The following is a 21,160-nucleotide window of genomic DNA, read 5'->3' as shown; positions in this document are numbered from 1 at the left end:
ACAGCTCAGAGGACACGAGGGGCAGATCACACTCGATATACTTTTACTTCAGAGACTGATGCTGTCTACACAGATGGGATTTATAGACGTCTGTACACAGAGGAGCCAGGGAGACCTTTGGAGGAGTTGACCCATATACTGACAGAGACTTTACATGATGCAGCGAGAGAGGCATATCCACATACTCAGCCTGGACAGAGACAGCGTTCTAGATGTATGCCCCAGAACAGCTGGTATGATGAGGAGTGCAGAGAGACCAGAGCCCGACTGCAGCGGGAGGTTGCTTTGGGAGTCACTACTCACCGACAGTCACGTATTGCCTTCCGACGTCTTGTGCGAAGGAAGAAGCGGGCCGGCCTTGCTCAGCTAGAGCAAGAATTATACCAGCTGTTCTTGAGCCAGGACTCGAGGGAGGCTTGGCGTCTGTTTCATGAGTCCTCCCCTGCTTTGGCCATCACTTCTACATAGGTCTGGGGTAGTTATGCAGCATCTCTATATACAGTTCCTGGACAGACACCTTTTCCTGACCCGCCAGCACCATGCCCACAGACATGTACTTTCTTTACCGCAGAGATGGTAAGGAAGGCCATTGATAGGATGAAGACTGGGAGAGCATATGATCACGATGGATTGGTCGCTGAGCACTTTATTCATGCGAGAGACATGCTGGCAGAGCTTCTAGCAGTGATGTTCAATCGTGCTATGTGCGAAGGCTTACCCGAGACTTGGAGTAGGTCCACCATCGTGCCTATCTTCAAGTCAGGGGACCCTATGCAGCCAGGGAATTATCGCACTATTATGATTGGTCACACACTAGCACGATTGTATGCATCCATTCTTGAGCAGCAGTTGAGTAGATGGGCAGAGAGAGTTGGCATTCGAGCAGAGGGACAGGCAGGGTTCAGGAGAGGTTTCTCTACTCTTGACCACATCTTGACTTTGCGGGCCATTATTGAGGAGGGCAGGTCGCATGGGCGACGGATTTATTGTAGCTTTGTGGACTTCCGCAAAGCATTTGATACAGTGCCCAGAGCCAGATTGATGAGGCGATTACAGGAGATGGGGGTACCCACAGAGCTCATATGGGGAATTATGGCTTTATACAGATCAGTTGCAGGACAGGTACGCACCCCAGAGGGGGTCTCTACTTTGGTTCACTCCACTATAGGAGTGAAGCAAGGTTGCCCGTTATCTCCTTCACTGTTTGGTATGTATGTGGATGAGGCTTCTGACTACATTGAGAGATTGGGGGACAGAGGAGCCCAGCTAGCAGGTACATGGATCCCACTATTGTTATATGCTGATGATATTGTGTTGATCTCTGACTCCCCTGAGGGTATGCAGCGTCATCTGAATGCTTTACATGAGTTTGCACATGATAGTGGATTGTCTGTCAACCTTGGCAAAACCAAGGTTATGGTGTTTAACACCACGCCACAGTGGGTTAGGCGATCAGCTTCCACATTTACATATGGGCAGGAGATTGTGGAGTATACAGATGCATATACATATCTTGGGGTAGTATTCAGTGGGCCAGTGTTTTCGATGAGGAGAGCAGCAGAGACTAGATTGACTAGAGCACATGCAGCCCTGGGTGGTTTGGAGAGGATGTGTTCGTAGGTTCAGTTTCAGGAACCTCGAACGAAACTCTGGCTTTTTGACACTCTAGTGACATCAGCTATGCTTTATGGAGTGCAGATATGGGGACCTTCAGTGGGCCATCACAGCGCAGGCGGGTGGAGAGGTATGGAGAGGCCTTTGGTATCTATGATTGCTAGGCTTATTAGAGCCAAGGCCGTGGTACCTCATGAGATTATTCGAGCAGAGCTGGCAGCTGCCCCTCTGGTGATTGAGGCTCTTACGAGATCAGTCTCCTACATACATGGCTTGTGGGATCTCCCCCGAGACAGATATGCACACCTCGCCCTGGAGTCCTCCCGACAGTTAGCTTTACAGGGAGACACGGCTTGTTGGTATGGACAGATGACATCTTGGTTCCAGGCACATGGTTTTAGCATGGACAGATTGCCTCCCTTCCAGTATTCTCTGGAGGCACCCTCTCTCACTCTTACACGGACAGAGATTACCAGACTCATCCGTCAGGATTTAGTTCAGCTGGACATTAGGAGGACATGGATACAGCCGACTGAGGAGCTGGGCACGAAGATGGCTTTCTACAGAGAGCATTTTCTTCAGCTCACAGCAGATGGTTTTGTGATCAGACCCAGTTACATGGATGTACACTTGTCTCATGCAGTACGATGTGCTATTGGTCAGATTCGCACATCCTCACACCAGCTTGAGATTGAGATTGGCCGATATAGAGGTATACTAGCTGAGGCCAGGATATGCCGAGTATGCCATGGGGAGCCAGAGACAGAGCTGCATTATATATGCCATTGTACTGCATACTATGAGATACGTGGTCGTTTCCACTGTTTATTCAGAGAGGGTTTTGGACCACTTTCCAGAGTCATGGGGTACCAGGACCAGAGGTGTTTGGGATTGTTCTTGCTTGAGCTGCGGAGACATAGAGATAGCCTGCTTAGGCGCACAGAGAGCCAGCCTCAGAGGCACATTACAGACTTCTTTAGTCCAGCCATCACTGCGCCAGATGGACCACAGCAGCAGCAGGACATGGATATCGCCCACACCAGGGGTACACTGATTGATCGTGCGATTGAGCTTGGGTGGTCCAGACGCCCACGACTACAGAGGAGGGCATCCCAGCATAGACGGAGGTTGCAGCGGCAGATTCGGATTATTCTTGCGAGGCATGCGGGACACCCAGTCAGGGTGCTGACCATAGAGGATATTGAGGAGATCCGCCAGTGTCCGATGCGGCACATATTATGAGATGGAGGTACCTCCATAGTGTACCTTCCAGTTCCAGTTTCATTTTCTAGGTGCCAGTAGTATCATCTTTATTTTTCATTTTCTGGGTTTTTTTATCCAGACATTGTATCAGATCCACCATGATGTAACTTTTGGTCTCATAGGTCATTATGGCCTTTTGAAGACGTTAATATAACATTTCATTTCTCTCTCTTGAGTGAACACGCAGAACAGGAGAGAAAAAAGAAAGCTTTTTCTTAAGCTTCCAATCATCCATCCACACTATAATAATCTTCCCCCTTTTACAATAATGGTTCTCCTTCCACAAATAGGAGCCAAGCCTTAAATAGCTTTAAGTCCAAATTTTAACTTTCTTGAAAAGCTATTAAAAAAAAACCCAAATCTTTCTCCCAACTCCAAAGCTTCACATGGCTTTTAAAAATTAAACCTAAGCCCAAGACTGAATCCAAATGATATTTACAAAGAAAGCACGACCACATCCGATAAAGATGAGGTGTACTTTATCTTTTGTACTTTGGCACATTTCCCTATCATTCAATCTATATTGAGTTGTGTGCCTCTCACTCTCTCTCCCGAGACTATCACTGTGTGTGTGCACGCTTTGCTATTGCAACAGTAGGCGAGGGATCACATAACTAACGACTGAAATGACCATTGCTATTTATAGGCTCATGAAACTACCCCTACACACCTACCCGATTGCTATCAGCCAGGTCCCTGGACAGCACAACATCAAAAATCCATAAAATAGCTGGTCAATGCCCTAAAAAGACTCCTATTTAATAGCCAACTTAGATCCACATCTCTCCATGTGGCATCCCCTCCTGCTGAAGCTTGATGGCGGGAATCCAACTGATCTTGGATGGCTGACATCATCCCTTTACTCCCTGCGGACTCCATCTTTGGCATCCTGCTTCCAAAACTTGAGGCACTCGTGTTGTCTTGAAAACCTTACGCTGCAACCTTGGATTGCTCAAATCTCTAATATTCTGTTCTACGTTGAGAAATGTGCACCTGTTCTCCTTGGGCTGAAACCTTGTCCCTCTCTTGGGCTGAGATCTAGATCCCTTCTTGGAATCCTGCAACCCCTTGTTCCTCCCATGGCTGCCGGGCTGAGCATCTGGGCGAACCCATGATACTCACTTGGGGGCTCTATACCCATCGTTGCCCAAAGTCTGGCACCACTAGAGTCTAGAATACCTCGATGTTGAAGAACCACTTGGCTGCGTTTTCCTATCTGGGCCAAAAAACAGTCACCTTTGTACTCTGTGTTTTCCAAATATGCACCAATTCAGCACCTCTAGGACTTGCACCAGGCTCTGATACCAATGTAACATACAAAAGAACTGCCTATCTTAAGAAGTATGCTAAAACACAAAGATGAACAGAGAGAAAAGACAGAGACATTGAAACAGTGTTTTCTGTATATATGTATCAAGATGTACATAGAATATGGCCTCCAAAAGGTATCTACTAATGCCGATGACCTGTCCCACCTATATGGGATCCAGACAACTAATGACTGAAATAACCATTGCTATTCATAGGCTCATGAAACTACCCCTGCACCTACTCGCCTGCTGTTGGCCAGGTCCCTGGACAGCAGCACATCAAAAATCCATAAAATAGCTGGTCAATGCCATAAAAGGCTCCTAATTCATAGCCAACTTAGATGGTAAAGTTTGTCCACATATGTGCATGTGACAAGCTCCACACATCATTCCATCACAAATCTGCAGCCAACCCCTTTCAAACCTAGGTCATACTTCGACCGGCACTCTGCTAGTCCCCACCCACTGCAGGTCGGCTTGGACAAGGCATTGATGTGCAGCAAGCAAACATCAACGCAATGATGTAAGCAGGGCATATTTTGCAAGGCAGCAAGTAGAAGGGTCACCTGCCAGCAGAGGAGAGTCATGGCAGCTACGTGACCTCCAGGAAGGTGGCCAACAGGCTGAATCAGCTGGTGCCGGTAAGGCACAGCAGCTGGGCAGCCAACAGGGTGGCCAAAAGGACATCCACCAACAGTGCCCAATTCACACCCTATGCATCAGATTTTATTTTATTTTTTAACACCTAGTTACTAAGCTACACCCCTGTTCATATGCCAAATAGTGCAAGCATCCCAAGCATCTTCCGTGGAGGCTCATAACAATATCTGATTATATGCAAACATGCTTCTGCATAAAGTGAGAGTACAAGACCCTTGCACATCAAAAGCCGAACTTGTGCATTGGTACTGTTGTACAGTAAGCAATGGCTTTTATCCCCCTAGATCATGAGATTAGGCCATGGCCACTAGTAAGAGGCAAGCCGAACATGCTGCTGAGACCAGCAGCATTGTCTCGGCATTGTGTAAGGCCAAAATCATGATCACAATCATACGTCATAGGAAGAGCACACAGCCACCATAAACATTTAAAAACCTGAATCTACTTTTGGAAGACTGTCATTTCTGTGTTAATAGTACAACAAATCAAATAAATATTCCTGGAGACAAACTTTAAACAAGCATCTTTTTTTAACATGAATGTAATAACGGGCTACAGAAATGAACATAATGGAGAACAATCACTTTCGAAGGACACTACGCAAAATTTTAGCCATGACCCTTGATCTCAAACTTGCAACCTTGCTCCAGATGCTTTGCATGGCAATGATATACAATTAACCTTGATGATGGATCCATCATTTAGCAAAGCGATAGATAAAGGAAAGCAACAAAACTTTTTCACATTGTATTACTTGACTTTGAGTATGATCAAGTAAACCAGAGATTCTAGGAGAAAACTTAGACATAAATGGGTTCTCAAATGGTTGGATCATAAAAATCTCCTTTGTATAATATTCAGTGTGCTTAACACTCTTATAAGACAAAAAGCCAACTATTGCACTCAAATCATCAGTTATGTCCACTCACCTTTGTGTATGTCCTTGTGGACAGGTAATAAAGTAACTTTCTCATATCAGTAGATGCAAGGTTTACTTGCCTCTGCCTCCTTATTGGAAAGGCACATGAGCTTTTGGATCTTGAGTTTGCCGATCATACTTCTGATTGACGAAAACCTTTCGGCAAAACTTGTGCAGGTTTTTGGGGTTCTTTATTTAAGAAAAAAAACTTAGGTAGGTCGAAGATTGCATCTGATATTTTCTACTTGCTAGTAAGATCACAAACATATTGTGGCAATTTTATAGGTTTTTGAGTTTAGATTCACAGGCTCTTTCACAAGGACATGACCACTTGGATCTTGCAAGGCATAATTGCTAGATGTTTGGATTGGAAATGGAAGTAGATATCATCCCTTTACAGCAATATACACCAATCTTGCTTTTTCGAGTTTAAAGAAAGTTGCCTAGGCCTTTACTAGAGTGGGAGGAGTCAACCCATGTTTTGGCCACAGCCTGGTGTGTTGCCTTTACTGGTCTTTCTATAGATCTTGCAAAGTACAATTGAGGAGGTTGTTCAAAAACTACCTTTAGCCTAAACTACAAAGCACAGCAGAAACTCAAGCCAAAGTTTCTTTGGAGATTTATTCTTCCAAAAAATGAGAGCTACAGTAAGTAGAGACTTGACTGCATGTGTAAAGCTTTATCTAGAACTAGGTATCTAGTCACCACCAATTGTAATGACGTATGCCATTAGTCGATTGGCCATAAGAAAGGTAATCCCGTACAACCAAATTAGGATGCCAATTCCACCACCGTCAATGCAACGGCCAAAGTGTTCATGTGATTTGAGAAGGAAATTGTTTCGCCAACCCAGAGGAGTTCGACAGGCAGGCCATTGTGTGGAATGGCGGCATTCTTGAAAATCAAAAATATTCCCAATATCTACCAATTATGGGCAGCAGCGGTCTACATGGGGGATAGGCCAAGCATTGACAGTTGGCCTTGGAAGACTTTCACAGGTCTTTTAGATATGCCGACCATGGCATGTAAACATAGGGTCTCAGAGGTTCTCAGACAATGATTGCATAGATTGTCGAAAGGGACTCTTGTTAACTAGATTCAAGGTGAGCTCGCTGAAGGTGTCACACTAGACACTGGTAAGAATATGCACTCCAACCAACACATTGAGATGACAAGAGGCTAGAGATGAGATCAGGAAGCATACATATCCTTACAATAGGAAGGTTCATTGGATCTATTATGCTTTTAAAGTGTGGCAAATACTATACACTTTTCATCATTGACTACGAATATGAATATAAGATAAGTGAAGCTAGTACCTGCATCTTCTCTATTGTTGGAGTAAGAAACGACACTCTTGCAAGCCCTTCACTGTCAAATTCAATGATTTGCCCATTGTACCAACGACCGTCTGAATGCTGAAACCGGCACTTGGAACCAACCACAAACGGAGAATTGCCCCCTAAAGAAGCTTCACTCGACAAAGCCTTGGAATCTTCTTGGGCGCTTTTGCTTTCACTAGCTCTTCCATCCAACACAACATCAATTTCACGTAGAAGACGGCTGCGCTTCAACTGCAAAAGGCTTTCTTCTGCACTCCTTAATGCTGCACAAAGCTCCCCATGTACCTTCATAAACGCAACAACAAATTTAGAGCCATGCATGTACTCTTCATCAAAGAAGATCCGCCCGTCAAAAAGCCTGGCAGAATGTTATTAAACAATGGCACACAAAGATTGGTTAAACAAGGAAATCGAAACATGTGCATTTATATGAGTGGGAGACTGGATCTTAACCATTAACTTATTTAATCACTTAATTGAACACAACATCACAAGTTTTAATCCGAAATTTAGAATATCCAATACCATTTAACTTGGCACCAGAATGTGCCTCAAGATAATCCAAGACCATCCACACCATACTGGCATCTGAAGATCAGCCAAACCACCCCCCCCCCCTTCCTCTTCCCTCCCTTTTTAAGTATTTTGTTACCAAAAGGAGTATTCCTTGTACAAGAAATCACCAGTTTGCCCACATAGAACATTCAAACAATTTTGTTGATGCCGAATCTTCAATTCTCCAAAGCTTTGATATTCAAGCTTTTGATTCTTCAACTCTTGCTTCCCAAAACTTCATCGGACCTCAAAGACATTCTTGAACCGAAGTTCAAGGGGAATAAGCGGGCTCAACTAAGGAGGAGGCAGCCCATAACATGTACAAACTCTGCGGCATCCCATCCCGATGGGTTGGCCACATGTGCAAGTACAAGGAGCAAGTACAACCCTCCAATCAGCGTACAGGTAGCTGAATACCAGGATTTGCACGTGCAACAGGTACGGCTGATCGGGTATCGAGCACAGCACAAAGAGCAGGTGCAAAGGTTTTTCTACAAAGAATATTTGAAAAGTTGTGGTCCCCACACCTACTAATAGCCACTCTTAAAATTGATAACTCGAACCAGCAAGCTTATCTGAGATATCATCAATTCTCGGAATTGAGAATCGATTCGTGATAACTATCTTGTTAAGTGCTCTATAATCCATGCACATATGAAAGGAACCATCTTTCTTTTGCACCGAAAGGGAACAAAAAGGTGAAGAACTAGGCCTTACCAGACCTTTTCTAGAAACTCATTTAGGTTTCACCTCTGTCATAATCTCCTCCTAATGGTGCACGCTTACCTGATATGTAGGGCGGTTGGGAGGTAGGCTACCAAAGATGAGGTCGATGTGGTTGTTTGTTGGCCTCTCTGAGGGTATGTTTGCCTTGCCTGGTAAAGAATCTCCAAAGGAATCCTTATAACCCTCAAGAAATTTCAGTCTATCATTGTAAGAGAATCTGCATGCACATGATTATGTTCTACTACATCTCTTGCAAAAATTAAGTAAGAAGAAAGTGACTTTTTATTGGATTTGAGCATGGCTTACAACTGAGATTGAATCCCCGGGAGAACTAGCATCCATGTCATGCTTTCGGCCCCTATGCGTCTTGTGACCTTCCTCGGGTCAAGGCATCCATGCCAAGGCATTCCCAATAAAACATCACATCTTTGCTATGGGGCAACCAAGAAATCTTTGTGGTCCACATATCCTTGGATATGTGAAATGTGCAACTTTCCTATGATGAGTGTCATTATTACATGGATATTCTACATCGGCACATTTGTTTGCTTTGTATTGATCCTAGCCCGCGTGCCCGTGGATTGTTCCTAAATAAATTCTTGAAAGGAGGTAGGGCCTCTTCCCCGCTCAGTGTGGTGTATTGTGCAAAATTCCCTTATCCCTTCTCTCTCCTCCCCACTCTCTATATCTTTATCAATTGGATACGTAGTTGAGTCTATCACAGCACGCCCCGCTGGGCTTACAGTGGTATTAGAGCAAGTACTTTCTTGGGGTGACAGCCATGTCGAGAGAAGAGGGAAACCAAGGGCCTAATAAGAGAACAACTATGAGGCCGATTTAGGACTTCAGAATGGGAACCAAGGCCATTGATCTTTACTCATGAGACCGTGGCCATGTCTTCAAGTAAAATAACAAGATTTTCAGCAGTTCAGACAATTTCTTAGAGATGAAGAATTCCTTGCTTGGAGAACCAAGAGGGAACAGGACCAAAGAAGGGCTCAAATGTTTGAAGATTTCATCAAGGATCGAGCCACTGAAGCCGAAGGAGTTGAAGCTGCTAAAGCTTATCTCAGAAGTATCTAGAGCTACCCGGTCTATTTCTCGTGGAGGAAACAAGGAGGCTATTCATAGGCCTGCTATCTCAGATGCCGCTTCTTTGGGAGGACAGGTAAGGGAAAGAAGGCACATATGGATGCAAATTGTCCCGACAAGCCAACGCAAGAAGCCAAAGAGATCGGAAGATCATCAAATTGACATCATGCCAGGAAGTTCATCAAGAGGATTACAGTGGATGCTACACCATTGCTGTCACAAAATTCCTCATTGCTTCTGTTTTCTACTGTTCATGTGTGGCATATGGAGCCTAACATGACATACGTGTATGGCTTTTGTGATGGGGAGAATTAGGGTTAGGTTATGTGGGAGACATACACAGAGAAACAAGGGAGAGAGAGAGAGTTGTGGGGATAAGTCAACTCATAAGGCATGAGTGTGTGACTCCCCTATCACACATGTATATTGCACTAGTACACATAGTGCACTTAGTACATTAAAAGTACTAAGTGTACTATGTACTATAACTTATGGGCTTGTACACACTATAAGGGTGGGCATAACGCCTTTACCCCAACAACCTCCCACTTAAAGGCAAAGTGCCCTTAAGTAAAGGAAAAGAAAAAAATCAGCATGTACATGATAATATACAAGGCCATATCAAGGCTGAAACTGGCCTCATCCAATGCCCATCAAGTGTCTGCAATGAGCAAACCGCTCCGGAGGCAAACTCTTCGTCAACAGATCGGCCGGGTTGTCATCCGTATGAATCTTAACAAGCTGAATTTGCTTGTTCTCTATCACCTCTCTGATGAAGTGATACTTCACATCCACATGCTTCGTCTTTGCATGAAAGACAGGGTTCTTTGCCAACTGGATGGCACTCTGACTGTCACAATGCAAAAATGGAATATCCCCTGTATAACCCAAATCAACCACTAACCGAGATAGCCATAATGCCTCCTTGCAAGCCTCTGTGGCTGCAATATACTCGGCCTCTGTAGTAGATAAGGCTGTGCACTTCTGCATCCTGGATATCCATGACACAGCACCTCCTGTGAATATAAATACATAACCGGTAGTAGACTTCCGGTTATCTGGATGACCGGCATAATCCGAATCCGTGTAACCATGCACTAATGCATCCTGTTTGCCAAAGCAAATGCACAAATCCTGTGTGCCCTTCAGGTATCTCATGACACCTTTCACTGCTTCCCAATGCTTCTTGCCAGGGTTGGCCATGTATCTAGAAACCACTCCCACTGCAAATGCAATGTCCGGCCTAGTAGCAACCATGGCATACATGAGACTGCCACAAGCTGAAGCATACGGAATCTTGGCCATATCAGCCCTGTCTCTATCTGACTGTGGGCTGTCCATAGCACTGAGTTTCACATATGGAGGCAAAGGAGTACTAGCCTTCTTCCCCCCGTCCATATTGAACCTCTGCAAGACTTTGCCAATGTATTCCTTCTGAGACAAATACAACACATGCTGATTTCTGTCCCGAAGTATCCGCATACCCAAGATGTGATTTGCATCACCCAAATCCTTCATATCAAAGGTTTCATGCAGCCTCTTCTTCAAAGCATCCATCTCTTTACGAGATTTCCCGGCAATCAACATATCATCAACATACAAAATGAGAATCAATAGACTGCCATCCAAAGCTTTCTTGGTGTACAAGCAGTGATCTATGTCACTTCTCCTGAAATTCTGAGATTTCATGAATGTATCAAATTTATGATACCATTCTCTTGGTGCCTGTTTGAGCCCATAAAGACTCTTTTTCAGCTTGCATACAAGCTTCTCCTTTCCACTCACTGCATAACCCTCTGGCTGCTGCATATATATTTCCTCATGGAGATCACCGTGAAGAAAAGCAGTCTTCACATCCATCTGAATCAAGTCCAGATCATCATGCGCAACCAAAGCCAACACAGCTCTAAGTGTGGTCATTTTGACCACTGGAGAGAAGATCTCATCAAAGTCCACACCATATTCCTGCTTGAAGCCCTTAGCCACTAACCTGGCTTTGTATCTTGGCTTTGCATCTGGTGCAACTTTGAGCCTGTATACCCACTTGCATGGCAAAACCTTCTTGCCTGCAGGCAAAGGCACCAACTTCCAAGTTCCATTTTTATGCAGAGAATCCATCTCTGACTTCATGGCACGCTCCCAAAGAGCCTTGTCTGCCCTCTGTAAAGCCTCTTTATAACATGAGGGCTCCCCACAGTCAGTGAGCATCAAGTAGTCAACCCCTGGAACAAACCTGTCACGGGCTCTGGAGGGTCTAGTGGACCTCCGTACCCAATGACCATCATTTGCAGGTTGCTGTCCAGCCTGCATATCACCCATTGGTGGCTCCTGTTCCATGCCATAAGGCTGAAAAATCATGCCCAGTATATCCTCTAACTGTGGTATATCCATAGGGATATCTTCTGCCATCTCTGGCTGTCCATTTGGACCATTTTCAGCACCATTTAAGGGCTGATTTTCTTGCTGTAATGGCTGATTTACAGCCCTTGGTTGTTGTCCATGATGTCCATCATCATCAAAGATGACTCTGCCAGGCTCCTGTTGCCTTGCAGGCTCCTTATACATGCATGTTTCATCAAAAATGACATCATTGCTGCGTATGATCTTTCTATTCATGGGATCCCAAAGTCTATACCCCATTTCACCTCTGTCACCATATCCTAGGAATATGCATTTATGAGACTTAGGATCAAGTTTGGTGCGCATTTCCCTGCGTATGTGCACGTACGCAACGCAACCAAACACTCTCAAGTGCTTGTATGACGGAGGCTTCCCTGTCCATACTTCTTCTGGCACTTTCCCACCAAGCCTCGTGTTAGGTGACCTGTTTATAAGGTGAACGGCTGTCATAACAGCTTCAGCCCAAAAACCATGAGGTAATGCAGCATGTGACAACATAGAACGGACCTTCTCCTGAATGGTCATGTTCATCCTCTCTGCTGTCCCGTTTTGTGGAGGATCATAAGGAGTAGAGAGCTCCCTCTTGATGCCTTTAGCATCACAAAAGTCCTGAAACTGTTTGGACGTATACTCTCCACCATTGTCGGAACGCAAAGCCTTCAGTGTTTTGCCAGTTTGATTCTCAACAAGAGCAACAAACTTCTGAAACACTGAGAATGTATCACTCTTCAAGCGAAGAGGATAGACCCACACCTTGCGTGTGGCATCATCAATAAAAGACACAAAATATTTTGCCCCTCCCAAAGAAAGCTGAGGCATCTCACATACATCTGTATGCACAAGCTCTAACTGAGCATCTTTCTGTCCAAGAGCTTTCTTGTGCGGGCACTGTAGTTGCCTACCATATATACAATGCTCACAAAACTGAAAACTTGAAAACTTTAGAGAAGGCAAGTAACCCAAACGAGACAATTGCTCCATTCCCTTGACACTCATGTGTCCCAACCGGCTATGCCACATAGAAATTTACGGCAGCTCGGTTGCATTTACATTAGCATGGTGACAAACACCTGCATGCATAAAGTAAAGAGTGTCCACCTTAGAGCCTCTGGCAACAACCAGTGAGCCCTTACTAATTTTCCACTTTCCACTACCAAATGTGGTAACATAATCAGCATCATCAAGCTGTCCAGTAGAAAGCAGATTCTTCTTGATCTCAGGCACATGCCTGACATCATGGAGCATATGCTGTGAGCCATCTGAAAACACAAGCCTCACATCACCTCTGCCAAGAATCTTGCATGCATGGTTATCACCCAAATAAACCACTCCTTCATTGCCAGCAGTGTACCTGACAAACAAGTCTCTGCAACCTGTGACATGAAAGGAGGCACCTGAATCAATGATCCATGAGTGCATACCATGACCACCTGTAAGAAGTGAATGGGCATCAAGTGAAGACGTAAATAGGACCTCATCCTCACTGCCACCTGCATGTGACACATTGATTTCTTCAATCTTGACTCCACAATGTAACACGCGGAAGCTCTGGGTAGTCTTCTTTCAGCCCTAAACACTCTTGAAGACCTCCTGATGCAAAAACGCACCATGATGCAAAAACGCAGGTAGAGAGAGAGTAGAGAGAGAGAGAGAGAAGTGCTGGAATTTCAGTATATACTATGTACAAAAAAGGTACAAATCTGTACAGCCATGGGCTGCCTTCATAAAAAGGTAATAAACCCTAAATTCTGTCCCTATGGGACCTCTAAGTGACCCACACCCCTAGTGGGTGGAATGATCAATGCTATGAGCAAGGGGGGCTATTTATAGCCCCTTGGAATAAATGATGAACTGGCCGACTGCTGGTCGGCCAGTTACATGTCCATTAAATCCCCTTAAATCCAACCAACTGGATGTGCTTTTGGTCTTTGATGCGCCTGCTGCTGCCACGTCAGCCGACATACTTTCTGGTACAGCCAGCAGCTCCTTTACTCAGCCGACTGTACCCTGGTTCTTCTCCACATCCAAACTGGCCACTTGTGCTCAAATCCCTGGCTCTGTCTGGTTCTGCTCTTTATCTGGCTGCCTCTTCTGGATCTAGCCCTGAGCATGTCCATGGCATCTGTGATGCACATGACATCCCCCTCTGCTAAACTTGATGACGGGAATCCAACCTGCTCTTGGATGACTGTCATCATCCCAATCCTGTTCCGAAGTCCCTCTGTCATCATCCATCCCTGGCAAACCTTTTTTCTCTGAAAATCCGTTCTGTTCTCCAAACCACTCTGTCTCTGATGAAGATCTATGCATCTGGTCTTCCTCTAGTCCACAATCCATTCCTGCCCTGACTCTGAACACCGTCTTGGTCTTCGTTCCTGGAACTGAGTCTGGCACTCTCACATCACCCTTGGAGGATCAACCTCCCTTGGGACCGTTCCCTTAGAACTCATCTGGCTCACGGAACTGCCATCCCCATCTGGCACTGTGGAACACCACCAACAAACCTCCTGGGAGTTCTTCCCGCTTCTGTGCTCTCGCCTTGGGCTTCGAATCCGTGTACTTTCCTGTACCTTGGACCTGTACACCATCATATGGGACTGAATCAGTGATTAGCTTGGCTGAGCCTGATGCTCTGATACCAATGTAACACGCGGAAGCTCTGGGTAGTCTTCTTTCAGCCCTAAACACTCTTGAAGACCTCCTGATGCAAAAACGCACCATGATGCAAAAACGCAGGTAGAGAGAGAGTAGAGAGAGAGAGAGAGAGAGAAGTGCTGGAATTTCAGTATATACTATGTACAAAAAAGGTACAAATCTGTACAGCCATGGGCTGCCTTCATAAAAAGGTAATAAACCCTAAATTCTGTCCCTATGGGACCTCTAAGTGACCCACACCCCTAGTGGGTGGAATGATCAATGCTATGAGCAAGGGGGGCTATTTATAGCCCCTTGGAATAAATGATGAACTGGCCGACTGCTGGTCGGCCAGTTACATGTCCATTAAATCCCCTTAAATCCAACCAACTGGATGTGCTTTTGGTCTTTGATGCGCCTGCTGCTGCCACGTCAGCCGACATACTTTCTGGTACAGCCAGCAGCTCCTTTACTCAGCCGACTGTACCCTGGTTCTTCTCCACATCCAAACTGGCCACTTGTGCTCAAATCCCTGGCTCTGTCTGGTTCTGCTCTTTATCTGGCTGCCTCTTCTGGATCTAGCCCTGAGCATGTCCATGGCATCTGTGATGCACATGACATTTGCCCTTTGGCTTTACATCTTTGGCTTCATCTTTCTCTTTGTCTTTGCCTTTTCCCTTTTCCTTTTGATCATTTTTCCATTTGTAGCATTGCTTTTTAATGTGTCCATTCTTGCCACAATAATGGCATTCCAAATCCTTTTTGGAGCGAGACTTGCTCCTTCCCCTTTCTTGGCTTTTCCCCCTTTGCTGGGATCTCCCACGTGCATTCATTGCATTGGACTTTCCAACAGAGTTGTTTTTCCTGTTCATCTCTTCTTGAAGAAGAGCACCCTCAACATCTGCATATGACAGCATAGCATGCGAATTGCTAGTGGCTGTCCTGAATGTGTCCCAACTCTCTGGCAAAGTGCATAACAAAAAAGTGGCTTTGAACTCATCGTCCATTGCCAACTTTTGATTAATGACCTGGCTGACAATACCATTAAACTCATTTAGATGGGCTGTCATAGAAGCCCCTTCCTTCATCTGAAGGCCTATGAGTTTCTTCAACCAATACACTTTGCTTGAGACACTTTGTTGGGCATACAAGTCCTGCAATCTCTGCCACATTCCCCAAGCTGTCTTCTCTTCACGAATGCTGAAAAGTAATGAGTCTGACACAGACAACATGATAGTAGATCTTGCCAGCTCATCCATATCTTCCCACTCTTCAGCAGTAAGAGAAGCGGGCATCACACCCCTTTCTTTGATAGGCTTGTGCTGCTTTTTCTGGAGCAACACATTGCAGCACTGGGTTTGCCAAATATCATAATTATGCGAGCCTTCAAGCTTCTTGATGTGAAGCAATGAAGAGCTCTCACCTGTGGTTGCCATAGCAATATGCAACCTTTAATGCCTGACTCCCTGCAAATGTGCAAACACTGCACCAAAAGCACACAAAGTGCTTACAGTTGTTCTCCCAAGCTTTATCTCCCACTGCGGAAGCAAGAATGCAACTTTTTTCTCACTGTATGTGATGAAAACACCAAAATCTGGTTGCTGCAGATTTTGGACAGCACCTTAAATGTGCTCTTTTGCCCTTCCAAAGTACTGTACAGCAGTACCAAGTGCTCACCAATGATGTACCAAACCTGTACCGGCAAGTTCAGCAACTGAAATTGAACCTTTTGGTCACTCAAAATAGTGTACAGCCATGCCAAAACATACACAAAGCTGTGCCAAATCTGTACCAGCAGGTACAGTAGCAATAAATGCTCTCCTGGCTGTCCAAATGAGTGAAAATCAGACTTTTACAGTCCTGTACACTGCATACAACAGTCCCGAACAGAAATTGGGCAAAAGCCCCTTGACTGCAAGCTGATTTCTGAGGATTCAAGGCATAAATGTCTTGCCTGCTGCTTTGCCAAGCTCAACAAGCATACGAACTTGAAAAGCCCCTTGATTTAAGATCAATTTCTGATCATACATGGTACATTGACGCACATGAAGGCATCCAGAGTGTTCACGATGCTTCCCCCTGGCCACATATACATCCAATACATGAAAGCCCCTTGATTTACAGGCACATTGAGTGCTTGTAAGGCATCAGCACATTATCCACGGCATCAAATGCGATCGCCTGCATGCAAATCAACCAAATCGGCACAAAAGCCCCTTGATTTGCACTGCAATTTGCTGCAATTTTGCCCAAATGTGCGATTTTTCACATCATACAGCATGTATGAGTGCTTAATTACACAATTACATCAAAAGCCCCAAATTTCGACATCCAATTTCCTGTAAATTGATCCTGATTTGACCAATTTCCTGCAAATTTATCCTGATTGTGACCAATGTCACCAAATTTTGCCAATTTTGCTCAAAAATTGAGCAATTGGGCACCTGTACCTGCTCAATGTTGATTGTACTTGCTCAATTGCAAATCCCAAAAAAAATTTGAAGCAGAATACCTTGTAATTTTCTGATTTTTCTCTGATTTGCAGGCGGGGGGGGGGGCGCTTCTTGCTGATGTTGATGCTGACCGGATACACTGCTACAGCTTGAGGATCCCTGCTCGAAGGTGTTGAATCTTCTCTCTCCTGCTGTGTATTGGACTGGAAGTCGTAGGCGGGAAGGACATCAATGACGGCAGCTTGTCCAGTGCTGCTGCGTTGACTGGGTGGCTACGTCTGCCCACGCAATGAAGATGCTGCTGCACTGGAACTCCACGCGCGTGTGCTGCTTGCACCGAATGGCTCTGATACCAGTTGATGGGGAGAATTAGGGTTAGGTTATGTGGGAGACATACACAGAGAAACAAGGGAGAGAGAGAGAGTTGTGGGGATAAGTCAACTCATAAGGCATGAGTGTGTGACTCCCCTATCACACATGTATATTGCACTAGTACACATAGTGCACTTAGTACATTAAAAGTACTAAGTGTACTATGTACTATAACTTATGGGCTTGTACACACTATAAGGGTGGGCATAACGCCTTTACCCCAACATTTTGGAGCCTGACATGGTGTACATGTATGGCTCATGGAGCCTGGCATGATATGATTTCTTGGGGCTAGCTATCGTGGTGATCTTCTGTATTCATGTTTTGGGAAGATTCCGAAAGGATCATGAAGACTTGAACACATTCCTTGATACAACTGACCAGATGGGTGTTTCTTTTAGTTTAGCTGCACTCATGTGTGTGCATGACTTTGATTTTATATTTGGATGACTTGTCTTGTTTGCCTAGACAATGCCTAAGATTACTCCCTATGTTGTCCATGGGGCCAAGGACGCCTACGCACCCTGTGGACATGTATGTGCACACTTGTTTGGGATTGACAGGTGGTTTACATGTGTTTTGCAGGTGGTAAGTGTCCCTAAAAACCCAATTTACAACTTTATGATTTCACATACTAATAATTATGAGTGCAGGTCCACACTATGGTACTGGATAAAGGCGAGTTCATTTTCTCATATGTCTCAAGGTTTTGGCGGATTCTTCTCAAGGTCACACCTTTCATGATGATTAGTAAGGATGAGAAGAAAAGAAAATTTGAGTCAGGGCTGCAACAACGAATCATCCAAAGAGCCTTGCAATGTATCCCCACAGCACTTTACAAGAGCTGATATATTTAGCTACTATCTCTGAAGAACTACATGGAAAGGGAGCATCAAAAAGGCAAGAATTCAGCTCATACAAGGGAAAATTCAGAGTTCGAAATGAGCAAAAGAAGGGTGGACAGCCACCTAAGTTTAGTCACTCCCATCATCAGGAAGCTTCACATACAGATTTAGAAATATTTGGATCATGAAGACTTCCTGGCACCGCTTACGGGATGTGATGTGATACTTGCGGGATGTGATGTGATACTTGGGATGCCATGGCATTATCGTTTGGATCCCAAGATTTTGCACAGAGAGAAGAAAGTAATGTTTACCCATAGGGGTAGGGAATGTATTGATGCGGGTACCACTGGGAGTACCATACCCATTGTAAGCCACATCTAAATTTCCAAGGCAATAAAGAAATCAGCTTGTTCTTACTTGGTCTTTGTACGTGATAATATTGAGCATGATGTTGTAACTCCCGTGAATCAAGCTAAGATTGATTTTTTAAGTGATTATGCTGATTGTTTTGCTGACTCCCTACCTGGAGAGTTATCCTAGAGAGACCACAGGATCATTGTATTGACATAATCCATGGTAGCTCTCCTGCTAACCGACCTCCTTACAGAGTGAGTGCTTCCTAACAAGAGAAAATTATCACTCAAGTGAATGATCTACTTGAGAAGGAGTTGATTAGGCCAAGTTCTTCGCCTTACTGTTCTTCAACTTTTGGAAAGTTGTTCTTTTTGAATCAGACCAATGAAATGCAACTTTCTTCTTCGTTAAATCATGCACCAAAGAAGCCAAGAAAGCAAAGTGTCGAATAAATCGACGATAGTAAGAACATAAACCGATGAAGCTGTCAGAGTTGGTGCAGCGGAAGCTTTACACAGGCAGTGAGCGAGAGAGAGAAGTTGACGCAGAGAGAGAGAGAGAGAGAGAGAGAAAAGTTGACGAACAGCTTGAACGTTAGCAATCAATAGATATTACAATGGTGTGCATGGGTATGTTTATATAACCTCATATGAAGGTTGGCCGACTCACAATGGATAAATTAATTAAATAACCTATCCCTTTGTTAAGGCATGTTCCCACATGAGATACTACTTTTAACACCCTCTCTGTAGCTCATAGTGGGCATAGATGAAGAAACCAAGTCGATGCAGATGCAACCATGGACACCCTAGCGTGGCCTTTGCTAGGTACACCTCGGATAATGCACCAATCATCCTGTCTCCACAAGAAAATGCCATCTTGAGCTTCAGCTGCCACATAGAATAATGAACTGCAAATGACTCCACGTCCATGATCCCCCATTCGTTGAACTGAGAACACATCACGTCCAAAAATCTCTGAATGCTTGAACTGTCACACACGACGCCCAAAATTCTGCTACACAATGAACCAGGAACTCATCCCATCCATAGTCTACTACCAATGAACTACGAACACATCACGTCCATAGATTTGTCAAGCTGTTCCATGCCAGATGCATGTGCCTTGAACTCCGACACACGGGTCCAAATCACCAAAACGGGAGCACAGACTGCCCCTCTCTGCCACTCACATGCCTCTCTCTGGCTGAAGCACGTGGTAGCATCCATCCACCAAGCTAGAATGCTGGAGCATGTGCCAGTGTAGTCCTCGCCACACCGGCAGACGCCGTAGCATCCCTAGTAGAATCACTGTCACTGTCATCCTCGTCAGCTTTGCCTTTGCCTTTGTCATTCGTCGAGCCTTGAGCTTTAGCTTTGGATTTGCAATCCCGAGCCAAATGCCCTCGCTTTCCGCACTTATAACAACGGCTCCTAGACTTCTTATTGGATTCCGATGCAGCATGTGCCGATTCTACATCCTTCGGAACCCGAATCTTGCCTTGGGAAATGAGCATTGCTTCCTCCTCAATGAGAAAAGAGCTGAGATCATCAAATTCCAGCTTTTCCTTCGTGACTTGTAAGCGTAATGCCCTCGAGACCATCTCGTAATCCTCAGGCAACTTCGTAAGAACCAAGGCAGCTAACTGGGTACTAGTTAATGCACTATTCATAGCCGATAACTGATCATGGATAACCTTTGCCTTCATTAGAAGTGACTGCATAGAGGTCCCGGTTTCAAACTTGATGGAAAACAACTGGCCGAGAAGGGTTACTGCTCGCATTGTTGAGTCTCGATCAAACATTCCTGCAAGCTTTGACCACATTTCCTTGGCAGTCTTTAAAGTCTGAATGGCAGGGGAAATTTCCTTGGGGAGAGATTCTGCAATCGCCGACATCGCCTTTGCATTGTGAGCTTCCCAATCCACAAGAGATTTGAGAAACTCCTCCTCCTGAAGACGTGTGAACCGATTGCTATCCCTTCGGGGACGTTCCTCCGAGCCATCAACAATGTCCCATAAGCCTTTTCTGCTAAACCATAGCCTCATGATCAAGTTCCAATGCGCATAATTGTCGCCATTCAGTTTGTCGTCCTTGCTCGAACACGGGAGTCCCATCTCGAAAACTCCGTCCACCTCTTCTCAGTCAACCCGGTCTGCCTGCTCCAAAGTCTGCCAAGCACAGAGAGCAGTAGCGTTTTTTATGAAACGCTGGAGATAAACGACGGGCGGATCGAGGTGTTGCAGGGCGTGCTCCGATCGCAATCGAGCCAGGAGGCAGTTGTCCAGCTCAGCGCTGGGTATGGTAATGTCCCCGAAAACGCAACGTCTGCAGTCCCCGCCAAGAAAAAACACTCCTTGCTGCCCAGAATATCCCACCACCGGCCGACCACCATCCAGCCGCCTCAACCGGCCGGCCGCCCACGGATGATGTACTAGTCCTGTACGCCCCTCAACGCTGCAGCAGCCACCTTCTCCAACTCCTCCGTGTGCCCAAGAATCAACGAGCACATAGCTCTGATACCATGTCAGAGTTGGTGCAGCAGAAGCTTTATACAGGCAGTGAGCGAGAGAGAGAAGTTGACGCAGAGAGAGAGAGAGAGAGAGAGAGAAAAGTTG

At 45.2% G+C, this 21,160-nt stretch overlaps 1 protein-coding gene across 1 annotated transcript in view; it reads right to left on the bottom strand.

Annotated features, from left to right (window-relative positions):
• The window catches only part of LOC147634679 (zinc finger (CCCH-type) family protein / D111/G-patch domain-containing protein), a 58,658-nt gene that overhangs the window by 26,897 nt on the left and 10,601 nt on the right, over positions 1–21,160 (bottom strand). Inside the window, exon 2 of the mRNA XM_086803819.1 lies at positions 7,086–7,394. Within this exon, the coding sequence (XP_086659945.1) occupies positions 7,086–7,394 (309 nt within the window). The remainder of the gene's footprint in view (positions 1–7,085; positions 7,395–21,160) is intronic.

This window comes from Cibotium barometz, chromosome 10 (assembly GCF_041138505.1).
Source record: "Cibotium barometz isolate CiBa-2024 chromosome 10, ASM4113850v1, whole genome shotgun sequence".
Taxonomy (NCBI): Eukaryota; Viridiplantae; Streptophyta; class Polypodiopsida; order Cyatheales; family Cibotiaceae; genus Cibotium; species Cibotium barometz.
Note: the sequence above shows the minus strand (reverse complement) of the source record. Positions and strands in the feature narration are given on the sequence as shown.